Raw genomic sequence first — 27,845 nt, 5'->3', positions numbered from 1 at the left:
GAGATTTCCTCCTTGGATCAGACCACATTAGAACACGTGGGCCAATCATTTAAAAGTGTGTTTAGTGGGGGCAAATGGGAGATTACATTAGCTTTCACACCCAGAAAAATAATTAGTTTACCACACATTTCATTTTTAAGCATTTTTAACATATGGTAAAATAGCCAAAATATAAATAAAGTACTTTTAACTTTTTCTTGTCTAAAGATCCACATTAAGGTAATAAATATTTCCTATGTAATCCTTTAAAAAGCTATAGAAAGGGCAGCAAGGACTAATATCACTTTTTATTATCATTAAGAAATCTCTATAAACACACGTTTGCAAATGTTCTAATGTAGATTTTTAAAGATAAATGTAAATAAATCTGATTACTTACTTTTATAAAGAACTTTTAAAAATGATTTTGTTAATATATTTTGGTGAAATATAACTTTATATAGACCAAGAGTGGGAGACAAATGTGTTATCCCTAAAGGTCTAAAAAAATATAAGAGATAAAATATTAAGAATAATACTCTCTTACTGTAAATATTTATGTCTGAAAGTTAGAAAAAAGGCAAAACTCTTTGATATATATTGAGGCAATATATAGCAAAGTAGAAAAGTTAGTCCATACCGATATAAATATATGCATAGGCAGAGTAATCAACTATGCAAATTTCTCCAGCCTTTGGAGATCAGTATCAGAGAGTAAAATCCTCATTGTCCTTATAGTTATGATGTTTTTACTGAGGACTCACTACATACAGGCCCAGTGTTGGGTGCTTTATATTCATTATCTCAACAATCATGTAAGGTAGTAATTACTATTCTGATTTTACAGAACAGGAAACTGAGGCTGAAGGATGTGACATACATTTTACAAATGGTTAAAATAGTATTTGAATTAAGTTTTTCAGGCTCTAAGAGGCCTATGCTGCTTCAATGGTATTAAAATGTATATTGGCTAGTACTGAGTTATGAAGGCAAATAAATGTAAAGAAATGTTAACATGATCAACTGAAATTAAAGCTAAAACAACGTTTAGGAAGCCTAACTCAGATCATTAAATACTTAGGAAACAGTTTTCTATTTTAAATACACAGCTAAATTGTCAAAATTTAAACAAAATTTGCTTGGTATGTAGCAAATATGCAGAATAAATCTCAACCTAATACAAGTCAAAAAAATCTCAACCATGTTCAAGTCAAATATACAAAATGGCACATTCAACTAAATAGTTACCATTTCTTGAGGACCTACTATGTTATTGAACATTATTTCATTTAATCCTGTTTACAAGAGTAATGAAATAAATATTTCTATTTTTACTTCACTACTCATGAGGAAACTGAGACTTAAAGTTACAGAGCTACCAAGTGGTAGAACTAGGTTTTGAACTAAGAATTATCAGGCTCTAATGCCTGTATTCTCACACTCTATGTAACATACTGTTAATATTTGCTGTAGTTGAGTATTTACTGATAAATGTTTAGTAAGAAAATACATTTTTACAAAAATCCATTCTGTAAAAATTATTTAGGGTTAAAGAACTTATTTCATACTCTTGTTAAAAACAGTGTAACCTGAAAAAGTGTAACTAGAATCCTAATGTTTCCAAAGACAATTATATATCTGACAGACGCTGGTGAAAACATATTTACTATTATTTAGATATAACTTGATAGTCTTATATTTAAAAATCTAGAGTTCCATTAAGATAATATAATTAAAAATTTTTTAATTTGTCAGTATTCAAAATTAATAGATATAACAGACAAAAATATCATATTTAACAATATTTGTTTCACAAAATACTTGACAAAAGAATGGATAATTACCTATTCTGTGATATAAGCAAATTACAATGATAGCTATTCACTGTTACAGACTTTTAATTTAAAAAGGTATTGTATATAAAAAATGGTTACCTGAGCCTTCTCAGTATTTGTAGGATGGAGCTGTCGGTCAAATACTTTCTTCACAATATCAAGAAATAGACATGTAACAACCATGATTATTATGGCAAACCAAGCAGAACCACTTGATAGGAGCTGAATAAATACAAAGTACATATTCTGGGAGCCTAAAAATGGCCTGCAAAGAAAGAAGGTAGAACATAGTAGATATTCAGTAACTGTCAATTTTTCTTCTCCCTATCAGTAAGATCCACTGAAAGAAGCAAATTTATTATCAGATAAGGTTTCAAAATTATTCTGAGTAGAATTTGTTCATAATATAATCTATCACAATAAACAGAGTTAAATCAATATAATTAAAATATAATATAGTCACTCACCATAGAATCCCTCCATAAAACAAAGAAAATATAAAATAGAATACAATAGATCCCCAGGTAACAAGATGGTTGATCCAGGTCCAAAAATGAGTTTCCAAAGCCATCTAAAAAAAATTTGTTTTAAATCCTTAATACAGAATAATAAATATTTGCCTAAGTTAAACCTCTCAGATAAAATTCAAGAACAAAATGTAGTATCTCCAAGTGCCTAAGGTTCTATGGCAAAGTCCCTCAGAAGGTATATATTAATGAAAGGGTCTCATATGAAATTGAACAATTTAAAGTTTATAATGTTTTTCTTCTATGAGGAAGCAGCACTGAAATTTTCATGAGTACTTTATTCTCTACTCAATAGCCTAAAACAATCTGTGTTGTCTAGCATCATATAGAAAGAAGTAAAATTTCAGAGATGAGTATTGTGGGGTTAACCTTTATTTGACCATCAGCTAAGGCTTTCCAAAATAATGAACTTAAAGTGTTTTTTTTTTTTTTTTTACAAAAATTAAAATAGCAATCAGTGAAATTACTCATGACTAAAAAGGGAAAATTAAAAAAAGATACCTACCTATAGTTAAAGAAACAAAGAAAATTAACTATGCATTATACAGATGTAAAATGAGTTCATGTTTCTAACTTTTGCACCATACCTTTACTGTGACTGTAATAACCATGACTGTGAAAACCAAAGTGCCAAATGTCCAGTTTCCAAACATCTAAACAGAAAAAAAACAAACCAAACCCATTACTGCATTATGTGTTAACATGATGCTAAATTAGATGTAAGACAAAAAGTACTAAAAATCTCTTGTATTATTTAAGCCAGTTACATTTGAAATCTGTGACATTAAAGTTAAAGCAGTATGAAAAAAAAACATCCTAAAAGCATTATTATGTTCATTATTATCATGTAAAAGGATCCTTTGGATAATATTATCAGATTGGAAACCCAAAGACAGTTTTGAGACTGTGTGACACAGAATGTTTTTAGTTAGAATGATATAGTTGTTAGTGACTCCTTTGTTCCAGTCACACAATAAAAATAACTGTTTAATCACAATTATTTTCTGAAATCATTCCAACCAGAAGTTATGACAGATCACTTGACACTGTATTTCTGGGCACAGCATAGACAGAGTAAGAGAAAAGAAATTTACCTACAAAAACAATATCTAAAAGGAGAGATAATGGCCAATGGAATTATTCCTCAAAGGAGTCTATGTAAAAATGCAGTTAATGTCAAAGTATTCTGCTGGGATTTATAGCCAAAACTTAATAAGGTTTATTAAAAATGCTGAATCCCCAAAGAATGTCAGGATTTAATTTCCACAAATAAGAACAGAACCAGAAGTCTGTGTTAATTAAGTGTACAAAGTAGTCAGTTTTTGCTACACGTTTAAAAAATTATTTAAAAGGTTCTGCTTTGGGGGCACCTGGGTGGTTCAGAGGTTGAGTGTCTGCCGGCTTGAGTCCTGATCCCGGGGTCCCGGGACTGAGTCCCACAGAGCTCCCTGTGGGGAGTCTGCTTCTCCCTTTGCCTATGTCTCTGCCTCTCTCTGTGTCTCTCATGAATAAATAAATAAAATCTTAAAAAAGAAAAAGGCTCTGCTTTTTTTGAATTTTCATTACCAATGTCTAACAATTAGCATTTACTTGAAAAATTACTCAACCTCTCTATATCTGACTTTTTTCACTTGTAAAATGAGGGAAGAAGGTTTCTATAAGAATTAGGATATGTAAAAATGACAGGGTGCCTGGTATATCATAAGCATTCAAATAAATAATAGTTACTATCATCAAAAATAAAACATCAATGAATAATTTATAGGTATTTTGGGAACTGATTTTTCATGAGTGAAGGAATGGAAAAGTCGTATTAAACCCTTCACTTTCCTGCTTTTATTATCTCTAGAAATGACCTGGAAATATTAAAAATCAATTGGTCTCACTTCCTCTAACGTGCACTACACATCTCATTTTCTATCAACTGCCTGGAATATTACTAGTCCTTTAAATATTTTCCTCATGAGTAAATTAACATACAGGGGAATTCTATTATGAACTAGATAATCGAAGTTATATTAATCGTATAAACTTTTATTCAAAGAAATTTGTATTTACTTGTAGGGATTAAATTGGTTCTTCAATGATCTGATCGGTAATTATAGTTAAATCATTTACACTAAAATAAGATACTGTATTCTCTAGGGAATATAGATACAAAACAGTATATTTCTAGTCTTAACAGAGAACTCTTACCATTTGATGGTCAAGTTTCAACAGCCAATGACATGTATAGCATGAAAAAAATTACTTAAGGACAGGATATAAGGGGAGAAATCATTATAGTTTCAAGAAAAAAAATAGTGAATGGTATAAAAAGGTTTATTTTCTCTTTATCTCAAAATTACAACCTGAAATTTCATTTGCTCAGTCTACCTTGTATTGCTAATTAATCTGGCAAATGGTCCAGACCTAGAAGACTTGATGAAGGGGTGAATTACTTTTTCTTCCTTAATCCTTTCTATCTCATTAAATATTTAATGTGGTGGAATAGTGTACAATATATATTTTAGAAGGGTACTAAGGCTCTGACAATTCCAATGTCTCCACTGGAGAAATCTAACGGGAATTAGAATACTCTAATAGCTTTTCTCTTTTCTCTCAATCCTTCATTTTTGTAATTTCAATTATTTTAGTTTTTCAAATTGGGTATAATTTCATAAAGAGCAAAAGTCACTAAGGGTAGACATTTTCCTTTGAGTTCCTGTACACTTTAGCAGAACAAAAACAAAATGAACAAGCAAATTAAAAAAACCCTTACTTGGGCCAGATATCATTTTAAATAGTAGTTACCTAGTTCATAATTTTTATACCAGACCACTGATAATGAGTGGAGTAGATAATAGAATTTTGAGTTCCTGAGGTAACAGGCTTTAATCCTCCTTATGAAGTCTTTGGTTGAAACCACTAGAGAAGCAGAATGTTGTGTACGGTTGGGATGGGAACTCAGCTACCTCTGAAACTCTTCTGATATTTTCTTCCCTACATCACAGTTTTCCACTTTCATCAGACTACAATTCCCTTGTTTCTGTTTCCTTCATTGTAGTGTTTTAGTCTTCTAATATACCCTTACCCAAACTGATATGCTTTGCTTGTGGATCCTACAGAAGTCTACTTTAACTGGAGGTGAGCTCTCTGAACTCTTTGAATCTGAATTGTTCCTCCACCTTCTTTCTTATCTCTCATCTTAAGTAGCATCTTCCCCATCTGTAATTTTAAATAGCTTTTTCCCTGAGAAAGTTACCTTGCTGAGATCACAGAAAGACAATATAAACTATTTCCAAAGATATTCTGAATAGCAACACTGACAGAACAAGTGTGTCCCAAGATGAGATGACTTACTCTGCAGAGATCAACAAAGGAGGAAAAATAAATTTTTCTTTTAAAAAAATCCCATAGTCATTTGTTTTTAGTCCCTCTTAATTTACTTAAACATTCTTCATTCGTGTTTACCTCCCAGTTATTTAGCTTTTTTAAAAAAGTGATTTCCTAAGTAGTCAAATTCACAGAAACAGAAAGAATAGTGATTTCCAGGGGCCGGGAAGAGGGGAAAATGGGTGGTTGTTTACAGTTACAGTTTTTCAAGAAGAAAGAGTTTTGAAGATCTGTTGCACAACGATATGAATATATTTAACATTACTGAACTGTACTCTAAAAAATGTTAGGATGGTTTAAAAAAAAGTACCAAAAATAAAAAATTAAAAAAAAAAAAAAAGTACCAGATTCTTCTACAAAACAGGGAAGAATATCCAGTGGGAAAAAGACTGTCTCTTCAACAGCTGGTATTGGAAAAATTTGGGCAGCAACATGCAAAATAAACAAACTGGACCACTTTCTTATACCACATACAAACATAAATTTAAAATGGATAGAAAGCCTAGATATGAGACGTGAAGCCATAAAAATCCTAGAAGAGAACACAGGCAGTAACTTCTTTGACACTAGTCTTAGCAACTTTTTTTACATAGGTCTCCTGAGGCATGGGAAACAAATGCAAAAATAAACTATTGGGATTACATCAAAATAAAAAGCTCCCACACAGTGAAGGAAATAATCAGCAAAACTAAAAGACAACCTATGGAATGGAAGAAAATATCTTCAAATAACTAAGCCAATAAAAGGTTAGTATCTAAAATATATAAAGAACTTAAAAAACTCAACACACACACACACACACACAAAATAATCCAGATAAAAATAAGCAGAAGATATGGATAGATATTTCTCCAAAGAAGACATCCAAAGGGGCAAGAGACACATGAAGATCCTCATCATCACTTACTATCAGGGAAATACAAATCAAAACTACAATGAGGTATCACCTCACACTTATCGGAATGGCTAAAGTCAACAACAGAAGAAACAACAGGCATTGGCGAGGATGTGGAGAAAAAGGAACCCTCTTATACTGTTGGTGAGAATGCAAACTGACACAGCCACTGTGGGAAACAGTATGGAGATTCCTCAAAAAGTTAAAAATAGAACTACCCTATGATTCAGCAATTTGCACTATTAGGTATTTACAAAGTACAAAAACACTAATTCAAAGAGATACATGCATCCTTATGTTTATAGCAACCTTATTTACAATAGCCAAATTACAGAAGTAGCCTAAGTGTCCAGTGATTGATGAATGGACAAAGATGAGGAGGCATATATATACAATGAAATATTATTGAGCCATAGAAAAGAATGAGATCTTGCCATTTGCACCAACATGGGTGAGTTGAACTAGAGAGTATAATGCTAAGTGAAAGTGAAATAAGTTAGTCAGAGGCAGACAAATACCATATGATTTCACTCATGTGGAATTTAAGAAACAAAACAAATATGTAAAGGGAAAAAAAAGAGAGATAACCAAAAAACAGACACTTAATTATAGAAACTGATGGTTACCAGAGGGGAGGTGGGTGGGAGGATGGGTGAAATAGGTAGTGGGGATTATGGAGTACATCTGTTTCATATGGAATTGCTGAATAGTATATTGTACACCTGAAACTAATATAACACTGTATGTTAACTGGAATTAAAAACCTTTTAAAAAGTGTCAAATTACATATATATAAATATAAGTGTGTGTACATATATATATATATATATATATGTACACACACACATTTTTTTTTTAGAGAGAGAGAGAGAGAGCACATGGGTGGACACTCAAGTGCATGGGGCACGGCTGGGGGAGAAGGTAGAGAGGGAGAGAAGGAGAGAGAGAATCAAGCAGGCTCCATGACCAGCATGGAGCCAGGCACGAGGCTCAATCTCATGACCCTGAGATCATGACCTCAGCTGAAATCAAGAGTTGGACACTTAACCAACTGAGCCACCTAGTAGCCCCTCAAATTATATATTTTTAAATATGTACAGTTTACTGTTTATAAAATACAACTCAATTTTTTAAACAATGATTTTTAAACAATGACTTTATGTCTTTTTTTTTTAAACAATGATTTCATGGAATTCAGTTTTTCTATTATTTTTTGAGAACTTAAATTAAAAAAAATTTTAAAAAATATTTTTAAGTAATCTCTACACCCACTGGGGGGCTTGAACTTATGACACTGAGATTGAGAGTCACATGTCCTACTGACTGGGCCAGACAAGGGCCCCAGGAGAACTTAAACATTTTTAAAGTTACATCAAGATCTGAGTGACTTATTTCACTTAGCATTATGATTTCACTCACTTGTACAATTTAAGAAACAAAACAAATGAGCAATGGGGAGAAAAGAGAGGGAGACAAACCAAGAAACAGACTCTCTCTTTTTTTTTTTTAAGAAACAGACTCTTAAATAGAGAACACAAACTGATGCTTACCAGAAAGGGGGAGGGGGGAGTGAGAGGATGGGTTAAATAGGTGATGGGGAGATTAAGGAGTCCACTTGTCATGATGAGCCCCGGATAATACATGAAGTATTGAATCACTACATTGCACACCGGAAACTAACATAACACTGTATGTTAATTAACTGGAATCAGAATAAAAACTTAAAAAAAAAGTTTTTCTCAAAAACAAAGTAACATCAAGATCTCTAACAAATATGCTATAATAATTTTACTTTTTGTGAAAAATTCTTTAAATAAAAAAGAAATGGTGATTGTACTTTTCTGTAAAGCATATTTAAAATCACCAAAAAAGGTGATCCTCTTGGATTATAGAACTAATTTAAAGCTTTATGCTCAGCTCATTTTTAGCTCTGAAAATAAAATGAGAATATTACCCAAGCAATATATTCACCAAATTACTAATCTGTGACTTTTGGACAAATGTTTGTGATGACACTACTGCATTGTAAGAGAAGCCTCAGGTTTTAATTCCTATTTCAAACATTATGAGTATCTTAAGCCTGCATAAGGCTAGGAAAATTTTACATGAATTTAATTCTTCTACTATTCCCAAGAAAAACAATTCAAAATTAGTCACCATGTCTTTTTAAAATGGTGCTCTGAAGGTAAAGATCTGCCCATAGGAAAGCAGTTTTTAGAAACACAAACAAGTACTCAGTCATGTCATATACATTCTTCCAGTCTTTCCAAATCTAAGAGAAAATTTATCAGGATTCTTTTATTTTACTAACAGAAAGGAAGATCTATTAAAAAAGATCTGAGAATATATGAGGAATGAATAGTTCTTTCCTAGTTAAACAGAAATTAAGAGGGATCCCTGGGTGGCGCAGTGGTTTAGCGCCTGCCTTTGGCCCAGGGCGCGATCCTGGAGACCCGGGATCGAATCCCACGTCAGGCTCCCGGTGCATGGAGCCTGCTTCTCCCTCTGCCTGTGTCTCTGCCTCTCTCTCTCTCTCTCTCTGTGACTATCATAAATAAATAAAAATTAAAAAAAAAATTAAAAAAAAAAAAAAAAAGAAATTAAGAATGAGTGAATACTTCAAAAATACTTGAAAATTCACACCTATAATATTTATGATACTGCTAGACACTCATACAAAAAAATGGGGGAGTAGAATCTTAACTTTCCCATAACTGTCCTACTCTATCTGGACTTCAAACTATTTTAACTTTTTTTTCCTGCTCCTCTTTCAGGATCACTTATTTGCATCAACTTCATCTTCACCTCCAGCCACTCCTTTCCCAGTACTTCCCCCAATAATGTTTTCTACTTCAAGTTTTCAACTGTTTGTAGACTTCTTGGGCATACAAGAATAATTACTGGAAAACAGAAAGCATTCAACACATCCAGTGTTGAATGCGACATGGGCTAGATGTCTAAAAGGATTTTCAGTACAGGAAATTGTAGAGGGAGCAAAAAGACAGAGGTCTATGGGTTCACAGAGCCTGAAGAATAGATGGTCCTAAGAGAGACTTTGGGAAAAAAGAGACAAGACTCTAGAGGAAACATAACAATGGCTTGGAACTAGAAAGGAGCACAGTATGTTCTGAGAGAGCCAGCAGGGACAGTTTAACTTACTTAAAGAGGAGAGAGATTCTGGGAGAAGTAGATCAGAAGGGACCAAGAATGAGAGGGTCTTCAAGATAATGACTGGATGGTAAAAATAACAACTAACATTGCCAAGACTTATTGAGTACTTCTATATGCTAGCCACTATGCCCAATGCTCTACATATATCAGTTAATCCTCATAGCAAACCTACAATAAGGATTATGCTCCTATAATTTTTCAGGTGAGGAAATGGGAGTTTAAGAGTGGTTAACTAACTCATCTCAAACAACTTGTCTCAAATCACTTCAAGTGTCAGGATGTGGATCCAATTCACCTGATTCCAATGTGGGCTTCTTTTCCACTGTACCTAGTATTGGTGGTAGGGTATCCTAGATTAATTTCTAATGGTATATATCAGAGTGGTAGAACTGGTAGGCTAAAAGGGGAAAAGAAGTTAATGATTTACAATTTGAGGTTTTTTTTTTTTTTTTTTAAAAAGGAAACCAACAATATGTGGTAAAGAGAAAAAACTTTTGTATGAGAGACCAAACAATTTATCTTAAGATTTTATCTTTTCGGTGCCTGGGTGGCTCAGTCAGTTAAGCATCTGACTCTTGATTTCAGCTCAGGTCATGATCTCAGGATCTTGAGATCAAGCCCCGAGTTGGGCTCTGCACTGGGTGTGGAGCCTGCTTGAGATTCTCTTTCTCTCTCATCTTTCCCCACACCTTACCCTATGTGCATGTGCTAATTAAAAAAATTATTGTTTGTATATAGTATGCTCGATTTTAGAAGAGTCACTAAACACAAGAAACAAATTTAATTTTCAAATTAAGGGAATACTTAAATTATGTAATAGAATATTATATAGCCATGGAAAGTATTTTAAAAGCATTTTTAATACATGGAAAATCATTTAGGCTATAATGGGGATAATTATAAAGCTATCATTGAGAAATGGGGGAAATAAATTATGACATTAATAGAAAATAGCAAAAAATAAAAAAGAATGGGTAAAACATGTTAAAATCCTAGAGGTAATTATGTTTAGGTAGAAGGAGTAAAGGTGATTTAATTTTCTTTATGGTCTTTCTTATATATTTCAAATTTATCATAATGGACATGTACTACTTTTAAAATCAGGAAAGAAGTAGTAACTAGCAACAAGAAATTTAATTTCCTTTCACAATAACATGTTCCTTCTTCCTCTTTTTCCTTCTGTCCAGTTTTCACTCCAGTATTTCAGGTAGAAATGGGCATACTTACTCATCTATTTGTGAGTTTGCTGGTCCTTGCACAGGTGGCACTATTGCGCAGAAAAGCACTGGGCTAATAACTTTTTTCTCAAAGGAACTTAGGATCATGGCTAAGCACACAGGCTTTGAAGTCATACAGATCGGAGTTGGAATTCCATTCCTGTAATTTTCTTACTGTGTAACCTGAGGCAAGTTTCTTAAACTCTCTGGGGTTAATTTTCTAATACGCAAGAAGTAATAGATAATATTTTCCTTACAGAGGATTATTATAATTTAATAAGCCAATACGTACACTTGACACAAAGCAACAACTCAGTAAGAAGTAGTTAGTATTTGAGAAGTGCTATAATCTCTATGCTGCACAAATTAGGATAATTTTTGTTCAAAACAGGCTAAATATATCCTCAAATGTGAAGTGGCAGTACTATGTATATGTTCCTGACTGCATCTTAAAAGGATTTGCATGGTTAAAATATCAATTGAAATCCATTTCCTTCATTGTGCTTGCTATATTTTGTTATCATTTCATGTGCTTATTTTTTTGTAACTCACACAAGACTCTAAGCTCCATGAATGACTATGTTAGTTAATATGATATATCCAGAGCCTAGTAAAATACACAAGTATGACTGGTCCTAAATAAATGTCAAAAGATAAAACTTCATATTCTCCCAATTGCAAATCTTGTATCTCCTGTCTCAAAACATATTTTGTAATACTACACAGTGAAAAAGGGAAACTAAAGGTGACAAGCATTAACAATCTATAATAGTACCACTGCTATCACTTTCTTTCCTCCTAAGTCATGCAGCTAAGCCTTAGAAAGAGGCCTAACTCAGCCAGGAGTCATCCTGAGCTCTCCACAATCAGGACAGTGTAACAATGTACTGTGTGGCACTCTTTCTCAATTTCACATGAGAGAAAAGTGGTCATTCTAAATAGTAACAACATTCTCAGAATTGCTAGTGCGTACTGAAGAGTAAGGTAGCACTTCCTAAGCATACCAAAAAAAAAAAAAAAAAAAAAATCACATAATTAAAAGCAAAAACTAAACATGAAGTCTTTGTTCTCATATGAAAAATGAGGATCATAATCTCTTGAACAGGATTATTCTGAAGAATAATGGAGATGGAGCATGTTAACACTTAGCACAATAGTAAGCACTGCATAGACAATAATTATTATTAAAACAATCTTGAAGGGAACAGCATGGAGGGGTATATCCTTTCTGTGAATTTTTTTTAAAGATTTATTTATTTGAGAGAGACAGAGAGAAAGCACATGTGTGGAGGGAGGAGCAGAGGGAGAGAATCTTTAAGCAGATTCCCCACTGAGTGCAGAACCTGACATAGGGAGTAATCTCACAATCCTGAGATCATGACCTGAGCTGAAACTGATTCAGATGCTTACCTGAGCCACCCAGGTGCCCACCCAGGAATATGAATTTATTTCTGAATAGCAAAACTGCATGGTAACTTGAGTTTCATATTAATATTACATTGTATTGCCTTTATCTTAGCTTTTACTTGAAATCTTTTTATAATTGCATTTCAATTTAGTATCTACAATTTTATAATTTGAATTGAATTTTACTTTTTTATGAAAGTCATAAAAAATCAAATTAAATCAAGTTATTAACAAGTATTCATTTAAAAAATGATATATTTAAAAAAAATGATATATTTTACCTGGCCATTTCCAAGCAGAGATATATCTTTTCCTATTAGGAAATAGGATCCAAAAAAGAAAATAAAGGCATGACTGAAACCCAGGATGGTCCAATAAAGAAATGTCTTAATGCTTAGTTGACGGTTTTTACTAATGTCTCTGAATATTTAAAAAAAAAAAAAAGAGAGAGAAAAAAGGAACATATTAGGATTCATACTTATGAACCTACTAAATGATTATTACAATTTGATAATTATAAAACAAGATGGAGTTTTAATTTAAAATTGCTTAAAAATATTACAGCAAGAATAAACTTGAATTTACAAATCACTGTTTATAATAATATATATCGATGTAACAGCTTACAATTCACATAATGTATTCAAATACATTTTCTCATTTAAGAAAGGAACATGATATAGGCATTATAATTCAGTTCATTATAATTCATTATAATTCAGATATAGGCATTATAATTCAGTTGTGCAAAGTTGATCTATCTGTATTATATTCTGTTGTAAACATTCACTCACTCTGCTATGACTCTCTTTTTAGTGGGCTCTTTTAAGTTTGGTTTAGCACTGAGGCTCCTAATCAATTTCATATCCATCAGCAGCTATGGGAAAACAGCCTGTACTAATCTTAGGTCAAGCCCAGTCTTAGGCATCTTGGGAAATGAAGGTGAGTTACTGTCATTTCTGAATGACTGAGTATCTGTAAGAGTGGACGTCAGGTTAATGAGGACCATAAGCTAGCTGGTCCTAGGAATAGTTCCACAACTCTGATTATTTACTTGGTTCTGGAGAAGCAGGGAGGGATAACCCAGAAGATCTGGAACGGGAATTAATATCCTCAACTCCACATTTTGCATTGATTATGACTCATTAATTTGTCAATGCTAGAACATGAACATTTTTTTAGAAACTCAAGAGAGATAACCAATTACTGGATAACTTCTTTTGTGCACACAAAATGGATTATTACTGGTTTACAACAATAAATGCAAATTACACAACTGCCGAATGCATTCCTAGTATAAAAGTGTTCATTCCTAAAAACACTAGAAAAATTATTCAAATTTTTTCTTTGATGTTCAACAATTATAAGCCATAAACTAAAGTACTTTCCTCAGTAAAGTATTAATAACTAAGAAACTACCTAATATATTTGCTTCTTTATAAGGTGCTTTCAAACACTGTTAACTATGTAATATATAATTTGCAATCAAAGGCATTATGGAAATTTAATACTGGAAAATACTTACCGATAGAGGGTGGGCTTGCTCTGTAGTACATGAGGATCTATATGCTGTTCCAATAGACTATATATCAGAATAGGTAGGGAAGTAAAACAAATATTGTATAAAGTCAGGTACACGCTGTCATACAGTGTCTAGAAAGAAAAATGGTAGAAATTTTGAGATTCTAATATGTATTACTGTTAGGTATATGATGACAAAGAAGTATATTAAAAATAAGCATAAGAATTATATAGTTTTACTTTTATGGCTCTGTCTTCCTAAGTCCTACATTTCCTTTAAAGCATGATCCAATGCCCAAGCAGATATTTTGAATTTAGAATTACGAGTTGTAAACAGAAAAGAGTGATTAAAGATAGAGACAACTCAAGAGAAATCTAACATAATTAAGCTCTTCTTATTCCTTTTTTTTTTTTTTTTTTTAAAGATTTTTATTTGAGAGAGAGAGAGCAAGAGAGAGCATGATGAACAGGGGAAGGGGCAGAGGCAGAGGGAGAGGGAGAAGCAGACTCCTGAGTGAGCAGGGAGCCCCACAGGGGCTCGATCCCAGGACCCTGGGATCATGACCCAAGCTGAAGGCAGAGGTAGACGCTTAACAGACTGCGCCACACTGATGCCCCAAGCTCTTGTTATTTCAATTAATTAGAACAAATGTCTCAATCAATTAGATATATAGTGTGGTATGTGAAAAGTGTGCTCAATTAGTCAAAAGCTGTAAGTTCTACTACGGTTAGCTATGTGATTCTGGACAAGTTATTTAATTTCTGTGGGTTTTAATTTCATTTTCTATAAAATAAGGTAGATTGGGAATGACAAATACATGACAGTATATACAACCACAGACCCATATGTGCTCATTATAGCTACTATTAACCAATTATTGGGTTTTCTGAGCTTATAGCTTTAGAACTCTTTTCAATGTAGCATTCCTGGTGTCCTCTATCAATTATTTAGAGTTAGCTTCTGAGATAAAGCCTGTATGTATGTCATTCCTAGACTAAGTCACTAAGCTTTCTTCCCAATCCAAAAAAATTCTGTCAAAAAATAAATGAGGTAATGTCCCTACTAGTTACCCTGACACGGCATGATATAGAGTTTACAGAAATATTAGATATAAGTTGAAAAAAGTTACCCATATTCTCTCATAAGCTGTTTAGAGTAAATATCTATTTTTTAGAAAGTAACCAGAATTAAAATATATTTTGGTATTAACATTCACTTTAAACTGAAAATCAGAATAAATACTGTCAATATTATATTGATCAAATACACTAGGAAAGTTTTGTCTACTTATCTGCAGGAGTAGGAAAAATGTAAAAAAAAATCCATCCAAGTATCTATCAGAAACTGAATATATACACCCTTTATTCTAAAAGGATAAATCAAAAGCTTCTATTTACTTACTTGTTGAGAAAACAAACAGTAGAACTGATATAAAAATTGGGGTGTGATAAAGCACACATTCTGAAAAACAAGATAAAATGGAAATAATTAAAATACTTGTGTCTAAAAGAGAAATAATTTCTAAAAATGGCTATTAAAAGAGTCCAGAAACACAATCTCAGTTGATGTGGTAAGTAGAAGATCTGCTCATAAGAACTTGTCCCATTATTTAAAAATATCTGAAAGAACTCTAAGCAGGATCACAAATGTCAGAATGAAAATACCTTGGACCTTCATTGCTAAGCAATGTTGTAATTTTGATTTTATAGCCTTCCAGTTATTATTCAATTCTTTTCATATACAATAAGTATAATTTATTTAAACTTTAGGGCTATAATAGCTTTAAAATAAAAGTTATTTAAAATAAATGGAGCTAGAAAAACGCCTTTTCATTTCAATGTACTTATAACACAGCAAAAGCTGTAATAATAAGGTGGAGAAAAACTGCCACCATCATTTAATAGCAATATGCAATCTACCTGTGTTCTTTCATTGGCTTGTAGCTATTATTTATAGAATATATGCAATTATAGGATACTCTAGTGTATTAAATGTCTTGGTATTTAAGAGATCCTATCATGGGTTCTGCTGAAGTTCACCTTCCCCAAAAGAATTAAGAGGTAAAACAGTATTTTAATATAATTAGTTTCCTTGTAATCCTATGTATTTTACTTCATGCATTTAAAGCTCCCTCAATGAGAATACATCTCACTACACTACCAAAAGGTCATTCATGGCACAAAAAGATGAAGAACCTTTGCTTAAAACCACTGTATTAGACGTAAATTAAAACTTAGTGCTGGTTCAGGACAAAATAACATGAAAGAAATAAAATTAGTTACATTTTAATTCATATAAAATAAAATGTATTAATTTTAAGTATGAATTTTGATGCTGACATATACCTGTAACCACCCCCACAATCAAATCAGAGAACTTCTCTATCATGCAAAGTTCTCTTACATCTCTTTCCAGTTGGTGCTTTCACCTGAACCCTTGGCCTCAGGCAACCACTGATTTGCTGTCAGTAAACATTAGATTTATGACAAAAATCTAGATATAGTCCAGAAACTTATTTTAATTACAGAAACAACTTTTAAAAGTATAATTTGAATGGTAATTGCAAATCTTAAATTGAAATCTATAATTACTATGTCAGTAAATGATTGTAAAATATCCCCATGAAACTTACCTTATAAAAAAAATACTGTACAAGGGTAGCTATTCTAATATAATAATAATGACCATGAACAAAAAGCAATTTGGAGAGGAATTTAAATCTAGCTATTGCATAGTCACTGTTTCTTGCAGCTTGTCTTCCTTCTTTACCCATGATTCCTGCAATGAAGACAAAATGGCAAAGTTCATTGATAACTGTTAAGTGTGATTTTCATGATTTATCTGCAAATACCTTAATTATCTGTAGCAGTTGAACCTGAACTTAGGATCGCTATATCCTAATATATAGCAGATAGTAGATTCCCAAAAGATTGTTCAACTTAAATCAAATACATAATTAATACAAAACACAACATATATACCAGGCATGTAACATCAAGTTTCAAAAACTCAGGTTATAATAAAATACAATTAATATAAAAATAATACTGAAAGTTCAAGATCTAATAATAACACCCAATTTTATACCAATAGATGCAAAGTACTACTTAATAGATTTCTAAGGAATAAAATGCTATAAAACAGCTTGAGCTTTGTTATTTCCAATGAATATACCCAAACTGAATGATTTGAACCTAGCAAAAATGAACATGTTTAAAGGTTTTAAAACTTTCCCATATAAGTCAAACAAAATGTGCTATTTATTGAACTTAATTATTTAAAAAGGAAGTCCTAATTTTGTTATTGGATTCAACAGAAATGAAATATTTCAATAAATAGAACAAACATTATACAGAGAAAAAAAGACTTACAAAAACTGTACACACTGCTAAAAATTCTTGCATAATTAATAGTGAGAAGAGCTATCACACTCATAACTTTTTATCTTTCCACAACTGTACCTAAATTAAGTTACACATGAAATAGCAATTCATCATATAGAATGTCTATGCACACACTTTGAACAAATGCTGAGTATATAAATATTTTAAATGCTTAATGTGACAATACTGAGTGCTATTTGTTATTTTATCTAATTGAGGCTGCACAAAATGTGCTTTTTAAAAGTGTAAAATATCACTTGAAATCAATACATAATTTTATCTGATAAATATGACTACATTTTTAAGGATACAGTAATCCTTTCAGTTTAAAAAGAGCTATTGCCAATTCTGTTTTTTCAATTTGGAAACAGCTTGGAAAAATTATTTATCAAAATTATAATTTTTATATTGTCATAAAATTTTCCAAATGTATACATAAAGATAATTATAACACCTAGAGAAGACCACTATTTTTGGTCTATATCCTTTTAGAACTTTCCTTCTGCATTTTTTTGTATGTATATAATATATATACAAACAAGTGTACAAAATGAGATTATTTGTTTTGTAATCTGCTATTGTCATTTAATATATTATGGACATTGTTCATAACATGTTTTTGTCAACTTATTCATTTACTCTCTTAAAAAAATTCCTGGATGAATCATTGCCAGGTCAATAGGAACACATTTAATAATGCAGTGTCTACCAATTCACACTTCCCCCAATACCGTATACAAGGATCTGCTAATTCTATACCTTTGCCAATTCCAGGTTTTATGGTCCTTTGTAATAATGTTTGCTAATCTGACAGGCAATTTTACCTTGCATTTTTTGCTTATTGAGACTGAACACTTTTTTTCATGCACTTCATTTTAGATATCTCATTTTCTGACAAATGATGATTCACATCCTTCCACATACTTTACCAAAGTGTTTTTCTTATTCTCCTTAATTTGTTAAGACCTTACATACTAGAAATATAAGACTTTGTCATTTATTTTGCATATACTCTTTATTAGATTCTTGTTTCCTTTATAATGGCTTGCTTTCTTTTATGCACCAGTGCAGGGCTTGATCTCACAGACCCTGAGACTGTGACCTGAGCCGAAACCAAGACCTGGATGTTCAACTAACTGAGCTACCCAACCACTGCTCTTTAAAGTTATTTTAAATCTTTAGTCCATCTGGAATTTGTTTTGCTATAAGCAATGGAAAGGATTCCAACTTTTTTTCCCTGAAAAAACAAATCAGTTATATATATATATATATATATATATATATATATATACATATATGTATGTGTGTGTGTGTGTTTGTTTGTTTGTTTATTTATTTATTTATCTATCTATCTATCTATCTATCTATCAAGTAATTTGTGTCCCTACTTATTTGGAAAACTTTGTTATAAGCTAAATTTCCAGATGTTTGAATCTATTCTCTTCTCTGGTCTGTCTGTTACCATACTAGAACCAAACTGTTATAAATACTGTAGCTTTTTATGTTTTCATGTATGGCATAGGAAGCTATCATCAAATTGTTATGGAGATTTATGAGAAACAACAGTATATAAACTAGAAAGAAACTTAAGTTATCATAATGAAGAGTTAATTAGCTCAGAAAGGAATTGATTTGAGAGCTACTCCGAAAATATCAGACTTGAGAACTTCTTATCACAGGACGTTATAGAGGTGAATCCAGACAGGAATTAGCTTCTTTTCTAACACTAAAACTTTATCCTTCATTTAAAAACCTCCTAATTTTCACCTTTGCTTCTGTATTTGTATAATAAAGTTATTTAGGAAGATAGGTCAGACTATGGTTTAAATATGAAATGACTGATAAACATAATAAAATGATATTAATATTCTAAATCCAACAAAAATTTTAGACAAAAATAGAAGAGATTAGAATAAAGATTATTAAATTAGATAATTACTTGAAATTTTATATTTATTATTATAGTTTGGTATAACTTTTTAAAAAAAATATTTTATTTATTTATTCATGAAAGACAGAGAGAGAGAGAGAGAGAGAGAGGGAGAGAGGCAGAGACACAGGCAGAGGGAGAAGCAGGCTCCACGCAGGGAGCCCAACGTGGGACTCGATCCCAGGTCTCCAGGATCCCGCCCTAGGCTGAAGGTGGTGCTAAACCTCTGAGCCACCGGGACTGCCCATGGTATAACTTCTTGTTTCCAAAATTGTCATTAGAATGAGTTGCAGAATCTTTAGATTGAAAAACAGAGTAAATAATAATAATAAAAAAAATTCTCTGCCTCTCTCTGTGTGTCTCATGAATAAATAAAATCTTTTTTTTAAAGGTTTTATTTATTTATTCATGAGACACAGAGAGAGAAAAATAAATAAAATCTTAAAAAAAAAAAAGGGACGCCTGGGTGGCTGAGCAGTTAAGTGTCTGCCTGTGGCTCAGGGCATGATACTGGAGTCCCAGGATTGAGTCCCACCTGGGACTCCCTGCATGGAGCCTGCTTCTCTTTCTGTCTATGTCTCTGCCTCTCTCTCTCTCTGTGTCTCTCATGAATAAATAAATAAAATCTTTAAAAAAAATTAAAAAAAAATTGAAACCATTAAGGCATCTATGTAAATCACAAATTTAGAGTTTAAAAATGATAAAGTAATGTGAGAAAGTACTTTAAAAGGTACAAAATGGCAAGTAAAAATACAAAATTACCTTATTATGAAGGAGAATTGGCAATGGCAATTTCACTAACATGGTATTTATGTCCTTGAAAATCTGTAATTAAAATACTCTAAATATTGGGCTTAATTATAATGGGCTCCTGGGGGGGATACACACTGATATATTACTACACTGCATTATTTATCTGATACTGCACTTTAGTCCACAAAAAAAATTTCAAAATCACCAAATAATTATAATAACTTTAAAAACTCAGGAAAAAAAAAATCAATCACCTATGCCAACATGTGCTTCTTGTATCATGCTTACATCATTAGCACCATCACCAACAGCCAGTGTTATAGGTTTCTCAGGTGAGATTTTTATCAGTCTTATCACCTGAAAGACATACAACTAATTAGTTATTTATTATAACATTTCAATTTTCTTGTACTATATAGTCATTTATCTGAAATGACTGCAATAAGAACAGGTGAATAATGAAAAAAATTAATTTTGCATCAGACAATAATATGCACTGGAGTTCATTTTCTGAGGAGATGTTAGGAATGCCTTTCAGATATGTCACAGCAAAAGAGAGTACGTTTGGATTTTACAATGGGAGGCAAGAATCTTATATGCAGCCTAAATGTGTAAAAAGCTCAAAAATAATTGTGTTAAAAAATACATAATTGAACTCTGTCAGGAAAAATTTTCTCAGGAAATTATTCTTTTAATTTTAAGTAGAGAGAAGATAATTATTTTCTTGTCATAAAATTTAAGAAATTTTAAAAAGCAGCTGATTAAATTCAATAAAATCAAAAGAAAGGTTTCTTTGGAATTCTTGAACATACATAAAGAACCTAGGCATTAAATCTGGTCTCTGGTTTTAATCTCCACAGACTGGAGTACATATATTATAACATTACAGGCATTTTAACAAAATTCCATTAAGTTAAAAAAAATGTTGGATGTCTAATTTATTAGACCCCTATGAGAAATAGTGTGCAGATGTGGATTTCAAAGGTATTTGTGAAAGATACAGTATGAGACCCAAATTTTAAGTCAAGAGTTATAAAAACCATTTGGATAGGCTTTCACTTGAATCACAACTGAAATTTAAATATTTCTTATATATAGTTTCAAATCACAAGATAATTGGCTTCTCAAATTTTACTAAAGTTTCATCACTTAATAACCACAAAGAAGTTAAGTTATTCTCTGCAAGAATAAGCAGAGATCCACAGAGCCACCCAAAGTTGCAGAACTGAAGTCTTACAGCCTGCCTCACTAGTTAAGTAACTTATGAAACTATAGTTATCATAGTTCAATATATGTCTCAGCAAAATCACAAACTGCTACCCATCAAAGACTTTGTAGGTCATTATGAATAGTTGAAACTAATATTCCCTCTGAAAATTCCATGGCCTAATGTACTTGGTTAAAATTCAGAATGTGAGAAGTGTTTGAGAGTAATAAGATTCATATACTACATACTACCAAACAGAACTAGATAAGGCATTAACCTTAAAGAATACTTTTTTTTTTCTTGAACTCACAACCCTGAGATAAAGACCCGAGCAGAGATCAAGAGTCAGAAGCCCAACCAAGTGAGCCACCCAGTTGCCCCTAAGAATACTTTTAGATCTAAATATGTTTATGGAACATTTTACAACAACCATACCTTTGCTTTTTGCAGTGGTGCCATACGACAGCACAATACAGCGGAACAATTCCTACAAACTTCCATGAACAGTTTTTCATGTTCCCTGAGTGCAAGAGACAGGCTGGTCCCATCCACCACCAGCCCGTGCTGAATCACATGATCCTCTGTAATTCTAAGAGAAGATAATTGATAATTATATCCTGTTAGATACAGTGAAGCCATATTATTTATACTCATTTAGTAAACAAAAAATTCTTACAAAAAGATGTACCATTTACCGAGGCTTTATTGTTATAAAACTGATATGCCAGGGAAGAAACTAAACTATGATTACCTGAAAGCTGAGATTAAGCAGAACTGAGAATAACTGATGTGATGAGTAAAACAAATGATACTCAGTTTTACAATGAATTGATACAGATACAGTAACTATATTTTCTAAAATATGAATTAGAACACATAATCAGAATATTTTCCCAAATTATAGTATGAAAAATCTTCCAAAAATAAAAACATTAATTATACATTTCAGAAACTCTAATTAAAAAAATTAAATGCAATCAACAATGGTCAGGAAAATTCATGAGCTAGATTCACCATGTGGGCAGGAAGGAATGAAAGAATCAAAACTGTCTTTTGATCTTAACCCCTATATTGGACTCTATGTAATGCTAGATATTATTATGGTGGCCATGGATAATACCTCTCTGTGGGCATATGCTATATGAGTACCACTCTAAGTATGATCTGATTACCGGCAGCTGGGCAAACTGTTGCCAGGCAGAGATAAGAACTTTGCATTAGTATGTAAATCAACTATAGGACTGGCAAACTATTCTGTTCAATTGTTTCTCCCCTTTCTCTCTTAGTAATAAGATGTTATTGATAAAAGAAACAGTGTAGATTTATATTCTGCTGCAAACTCCTATATATAGTTGAAGGTCAGCACTCAAAGTAGCACTGTGCTACATCCATAAGGAAAATACTATATAGTTCACCACTGGGTTCACAAGTATAACTGACTGCTAGTCAGAAATGTCCCTTCATTTTTTTTTTTTTTTATTTTTTTTTATTTTTTTTTTTTTAATTATTTTTTTTTATTGGTGTTCAATTTACTAACATACAGAATAACACCCAGTGCCCGTCACCCATTCACTCCCACCCCCCGCCCTCCTCCCCTTCTACCACCCCTAGTTCGTTTCCCAGAGTTAGCAGTCTTTACGTTCTGTCTCCCTTTCTGATATTTCCCACACATTTCTTCTCCCTTCCCTTATTTTCCCTTTCACTATTATTTATATTCCCCAAATGAATGAGAACATATAATGTTTGTCCTTCTCCGACTGACTTACTTCACTCAGCATAATACCCTCCAGTTCCATCCACGTTGAAGCAAATGGTGGGTATTTGTCATTTCTAATAGCTGAGTAATATTCCATTGTATACATAAACCACATCTTCTTTATCCATTCATCTTTCGTTGGACACCGAGGCTCCTTCCACAGTTTGGCTATAGTGGCCATTGCTGCTAGAAACATCGGGGTGCAGGTGTCCCGGCGTTTCATTGCATTTGTATCTTTGGGGTAAATCCCCAACAGTGCAATTGCTGGGTCGTAGGGCAGGTATATTTTTAACTGTTTGAGGAACCTCCACACAGTTTTCCAGAGTGGCTGCACCAGTTCACATTCCCACCAACAGTGTAGGAGGGTTCCCTTTTCTCCGCATCCTCTCCAACATTTGTTGTTTCCTGCCTTGTTAATTTTCCCCATTCTCACTGGTGTGAGGTGGTATCTCATTGTGGTTTTGATTTGTATTTCCCTGATGGCAAGTGATGCAGAGCATTTTCTCATATGCATGTTGGCCATGTCTATGTCTTCCTCTGTGAGATTTCTGTTCATGTCTTTTGCCCATTTCATGATTGGATTGTTTGTTTCTTTGGTGTTGAGTTTAATAAGTTCTTTATAGATCTTGGAAACTAGCCCTTTATCTGATATGTCATTTGCAAATATCTTCTCCCATTCTGTAGGTTGTCTTTGAGTTTTGTTGACTGTATCCTTTGCTGTGCAAAAGCTTCTTATCTTGATGAAGTCCCAATAGTTCATTTTTGCTTTTGTTTCTTTTGCCTTTGTGGATGTATCTTGCAAGAAGTTACTATGGCCGAGTTCAAAAAGGGTGTTGCCTGTGTTCTTCTCTAGGATTTTGATGGAATCTTGTCTCACATTTAGATCTTTCATCCATTTTGAGTTTATCTTTGTGTATGGTGAAAGAGAGTGGTCTAGTTTCATTCTTCTGCATGTGGATGTCCAATTTTCCCAGCACCATTTATTGAAGAGACTGTCTTTCTTCCAATGGATAGTCTTTCCTCCTTTATCGAATATTAGTTGCCCATAAAGTTCAGGGTCCACTTCTGGATTCTCTATTCTGTTCCACTGATCTATGTGTCTGTTTTTGTGCCAGTACCACACTGTCTTGATGACCACAGCTTTGTAGTACAACCTGAAATCTGGCATTGTGATGCCCCCAGATATGGTTTTCTTTTTTAAAATTCCCCTGGCTATTCGGGGTCTTTTCTGATTCCACACAAATCTTAAAATAATTTGTTCTAACTCTCTGAAGAAAGTCCATGGTATTTTGATAGGGATTGCATTAAACGTGTATATTGCCCTGGGTAACATTGACATTTTCACAATATTAATTCTGCCAATCCATGAGCATGGAATATTTTTCCATCTCTTTGTGTCTTCCTCAATTTCTTTCAGAAGTGTTCTATAGTTTTGAGGGTATAGATCCTTTACATCTTTGGTGAGGTTTATTCCTAGGTATCTTATGCTTTTGGGTGCAATTGTAAATGGGATTGACTCCTTAATTTCTCTTTCTTCAGTCTCATTGTTAGTGTATAGAAATGCCACTGACTTCTGGGCATTGATTTTGTATCCTGCCACGCTACCGAATTGCTGTATGAGTTCTAGCAATCTTGGGGTGGAGACTTTTGGGTTTTCTATGTAGAGTATCATGTCATCGGCGAAGAGAGAGAGTTTGACTTCTTCTTTGCCAATTTGAATGCCTTTAATGTCTTTTTGTTGTCTGATTGCTGAGGCTAGGACTTCCAGTACTATGTTGAATAGCAGTGGGGAGAGTGGACATCCCTGTCTTGTTCCTGATCTTAGGGGAAAGGCTCCCAGTGCTTCCCCATTAAGAATGATATTTGCTGTGGGCTTTTCATAGATGGCTTTTAAGATGTCGAGGAATGTTCCCTCTATCCCTACACTCTGAAGAGTTTTAATCAGGAATGGATGCTGTATTTTGTCAAATGCTTTCTCTGCATCCAATGAGAGGATCATATGGTTCTTGGTTTTTCTCTTGCTGATATGATGAATCACATTGATTGTTTTACGGGTGTTGAACCAGCCTTGTGTCCCAGGGATAAATCCTACTTGGTCATGGTGAATAATTTTCTTAATGTACTGTTGGATCCTATTGGCCAGTATCTTGTTGAGAATTTTTGCATCCATGTTCATCAGGGATATTGGTCTGTAATTCTCCTTTTTGGCGGGGTCTTTGTCTGGCTTTGGAATTAAGGTGATGCTGGCTTCATAGAACGAATTTGGAAGTACTCCATCTCTTTCTATCTTTCCAAACAGCTTTAGGAGAATAGGTATGATTTCTTCTTTAAACGTTTGATAAAATTCTCCTGGAAAGCCATCTGGCCCTGGACTCTTGTGTCTTGGGAGGTTTTTGATGACTGCTTCAATTTCCTCCCTGGTTATTGGCCTGTTCAGGTTTTCTATTTCTTCCTGTTCCAGTTTTGGTAGTTTGTGGCTTTCCAGGAATGCGTCCATTTCTTCTAGATTGCCTAATTTATTGGCGTATAGCTGTTCATAATATGTTTTTAAAATCGTTTGTATTTCCTTGGTGTTGGTAGTGATCTCTCCTTTCTCATTCATGATTTTATTAATTTGAGTCTTCTCTCTCTTCTTTTTAATAAGGCTGGCTAATGGTTTATCTATCTTATTAATTCTTTCAAAGAACCAACTCCTGGTTCTGTTGATCTGTTCCACAGTTCTTCTGGTCTCGATTTCGTTGAGTTCTGCTCGAATCTTTATTAATTCCCTTCTTCTCTTGGGTGTAGGATCTATTTGCTGTTTTTTCTCTAGCTCCTTTATGTGTAAGGTTAGCTTTTGTATTTGAGTTCTTTCCAGTTTTTGAATGGATGCTTGTATTGCGATGTATTTCCCCCTTAGGACTGCTTTTGCTGCATCCCAAAGATTTTGAACGGTTGTATCTTCATTCTCATTAGTTTCCATGAATCTTTTTAATTCTTCCTTAATTTCCTGGTTGACCCTTTTATCTTTTAGCAGGATGGTCCTTAACCTCCATGTGTTTGAGGTCCTTCCAAACTTCTTGTTGTGATTTAGTTCTAATTTCAAGGCATTATGGTCCGAGAATATGCAGGGGACAATCCCAATCTTTTGGTATCGGTTCAGACCCGATTTGTGACCCAATATGTGGTCTATTCTGGAGAAAGTTCCATGTGCGCTTGAGAAGAATGTGTATTCAGTTGAGTTTGGATGTAAAGTTCTGTAGATATCTGTGAAATCCATCTGGTCCAGTGTATCATTTAAAGCTCTCGTTTCTTTGGAGATGTTTTGCTTAGAAGACCTATCGAGTATAGAAAGAGCTAGATTGAAGTCACCAAGTATAAGTGTATTATTATCTAAGTATTTCTTCACTTTGGTTAATAATTGATTTATATATTTGGCAGCTCCCACATTCGGAGCATATATATTGAGGATTGTTAAGTCCTCTTGTTGAATAGATCCTTTAAGTATGATATAGTGTCCCTCTTCATCTCTCACTACAGTCTTCGGGGTAAATTTTAGTTTATCTGATATAAGGATGGCTACCCCTGCTTTCTTTTGAGGACCATTCGAATGGTAAATGGTTCTCCAACCTTTTATTTTCAGGCTGTAGGTGTCCTTCTGTCTAAAATGAGTCTCTTGTAGACAGCAAATAGATGGGTCCTGCTTTTTTATCCAGTCTGAAACCCTGCGCCTTTTGATGGGGTCATTAAGCCCGTTCACATTCAGAGTTACTATTGAGAGATATGAGTTTAGTGTCATCATGATATCTATTCAGTCTTTGTTTTTGTGGACTGTTCCACTGAACTTCTTCTTAAAGGGGAATTTTAAGAGGCCCCCTTAAAATTTCTTGCAGAGCTGGTTTGGAGGTCACATATTCTTTTAGTTGCTGCCTGTCTTGGAAGCTCTTTATCTCTCCTTCCATTTTGAATGAGAGCCTTGCTGGATAAAGTATTCTTGGTTGCATGTTCTTCTCATTTAGGACCCTGAATATATCCTGCCAGCCCTTTCTGGCCTGCCAGGTCTCTGTGGAGAGGTCTGCTGTTACCCTAATACTCCTCCCCATAAAAGTCAGGGATTTCTTGTCTCTTGCTGCTTTAAGGATCTTCTCCTTATCTTTGGAATTTGCAAGCTTCACAATTAAATGTCGAGGTGTTGAACGGTTTTTATTGATTTTAGGGGGGGATCTCTCTATTTCCTGGATCTGAATGCCTGTTTCCCTTCCCAGATTAGGAAAGTTTTCAGCTAGAATTTGTTCAAATACATATTCTGGCCCTCTGTCCCTTTCGGCGCCCTCGGGAACCCCAATTAAACGTAGGTTTTTCTTCCTCAGGCTGTCGTTTATTTCCCTTAATCTATCTTCATGGTCTTTTAATTGTTTGTCTCTTTTTTCCTCAGTTTCCCTCTTTGCTATCAACTTGTCTTCTAGGTCACTCACTCGTTCTTCCACCTCGTTAACCCTCGTCGTTAGGACTTCTAGTTTGGATTGCATCTCATTCAATTGATTTTTAATTTCTGCCTGATTAGCTCTAAATTCTGCAGTCATGAAGTCTCTTGAGTCCTTTATACTTTTTTCTAGAGCCACCAGTAGCTGTATAATAGTGCTTCTGAATTGGCTTTCTGACATTGAATTGTAATCCAGATTTTGTAACTCTGTGGGAGAGAGGACTGTTTCTGATTCTTTCTTTTGAGGTGAGGTTTTCCTTCTAGTCATTTTGCTCAGTGCAGAGTGGCCAAAAGCAAGTTGTATTGGGAAAAAGAGAAAAAGAGAGGAGAGAAAGAAGGAAAGAAAAGAGAAAGAGAAAAAAAAAGGGAAGAAAAAGAAAAAAAAAACGAAAAAAAAAAAAAAGAAGAAGAAAAAGAGAAAGAAAA

At 33.4% G+C, this 27,845-nt stretch overlaps 1 protein-coding gene across 7 annotated transcripts in view; it reads right to left on the bottom strand.

Moving 5' to 3' along the window:
- Window positions 1-27,845, bottom strand: part of ATP11B (ATPase phospholipid transporting 11B (putative)) — a 121,648-nt gene that overhangs the window by 19,243 nt on the left and 74,560 nt on the right. For all 7 annotated transcript variants that reach the window (XR_012021779.1, XM_072807543.1, XM_072807538.1 and 4 more), the window contains 9 exons: window positions 21,637-21,790; window positions 20,249-20,351; window positions 16,561-16,706; window positions 15,330-15,389; window positions 13,932-14,059; window positions 12,688-12,826; window positions 2,929-2,994; window positions 2,282-2,385; window positions 1,914-2,079 (listed from right to left, as the gene is read on the bottom strand). Coding sequence is in view for 6 of the 7 variants with exons in the window: in XM_072807543.1 (XP_072663644.1) it covers window positions 1,914-2,079; window positions 2,282-2,385; window positions 2,929-2,994; window positions 12,688-12,826; window positions 13,932-14,059; window positions 15,330-15,389; window positions 16,561-16,706; window positions 20,249-20,351; window positions 21,637-21,790 (1,066 nt within the window). In the remaining variant the exon portion in view is untranslated. The remainder of the gene's footprint in view (window positions 1-1,913; window positions 2,080-2,281; window positions 2,386-2,928; window positions 2,995-12,687; window positions 12,827-13,931; window positions 14,060-15,329; window positions 15,390-16,560; window positions 16,707-20,248; window positions 20,352-21,636; window positions 21,791-27,845) is intronic.

This window comes from Canis lupus, chromosome 31 (genome assembly GCF_048164855.1).
Source record: "Canis lupus baileyi chromosome 31, mCanLup2.hap1, whole genome shotgun sequence".
Classification (NCBI taxonomy): domain Eukaryota; kingdom Metazoa; phylum Chordata; class Mammalia; order Carnivora; family Canidae; genus Canis; species Canis lupus.
The sequence above is the reverse complement of the archived record's forward strand: the minus strand, read 5'-3'. Positions and strand labels throughout refer to the sequence as shown.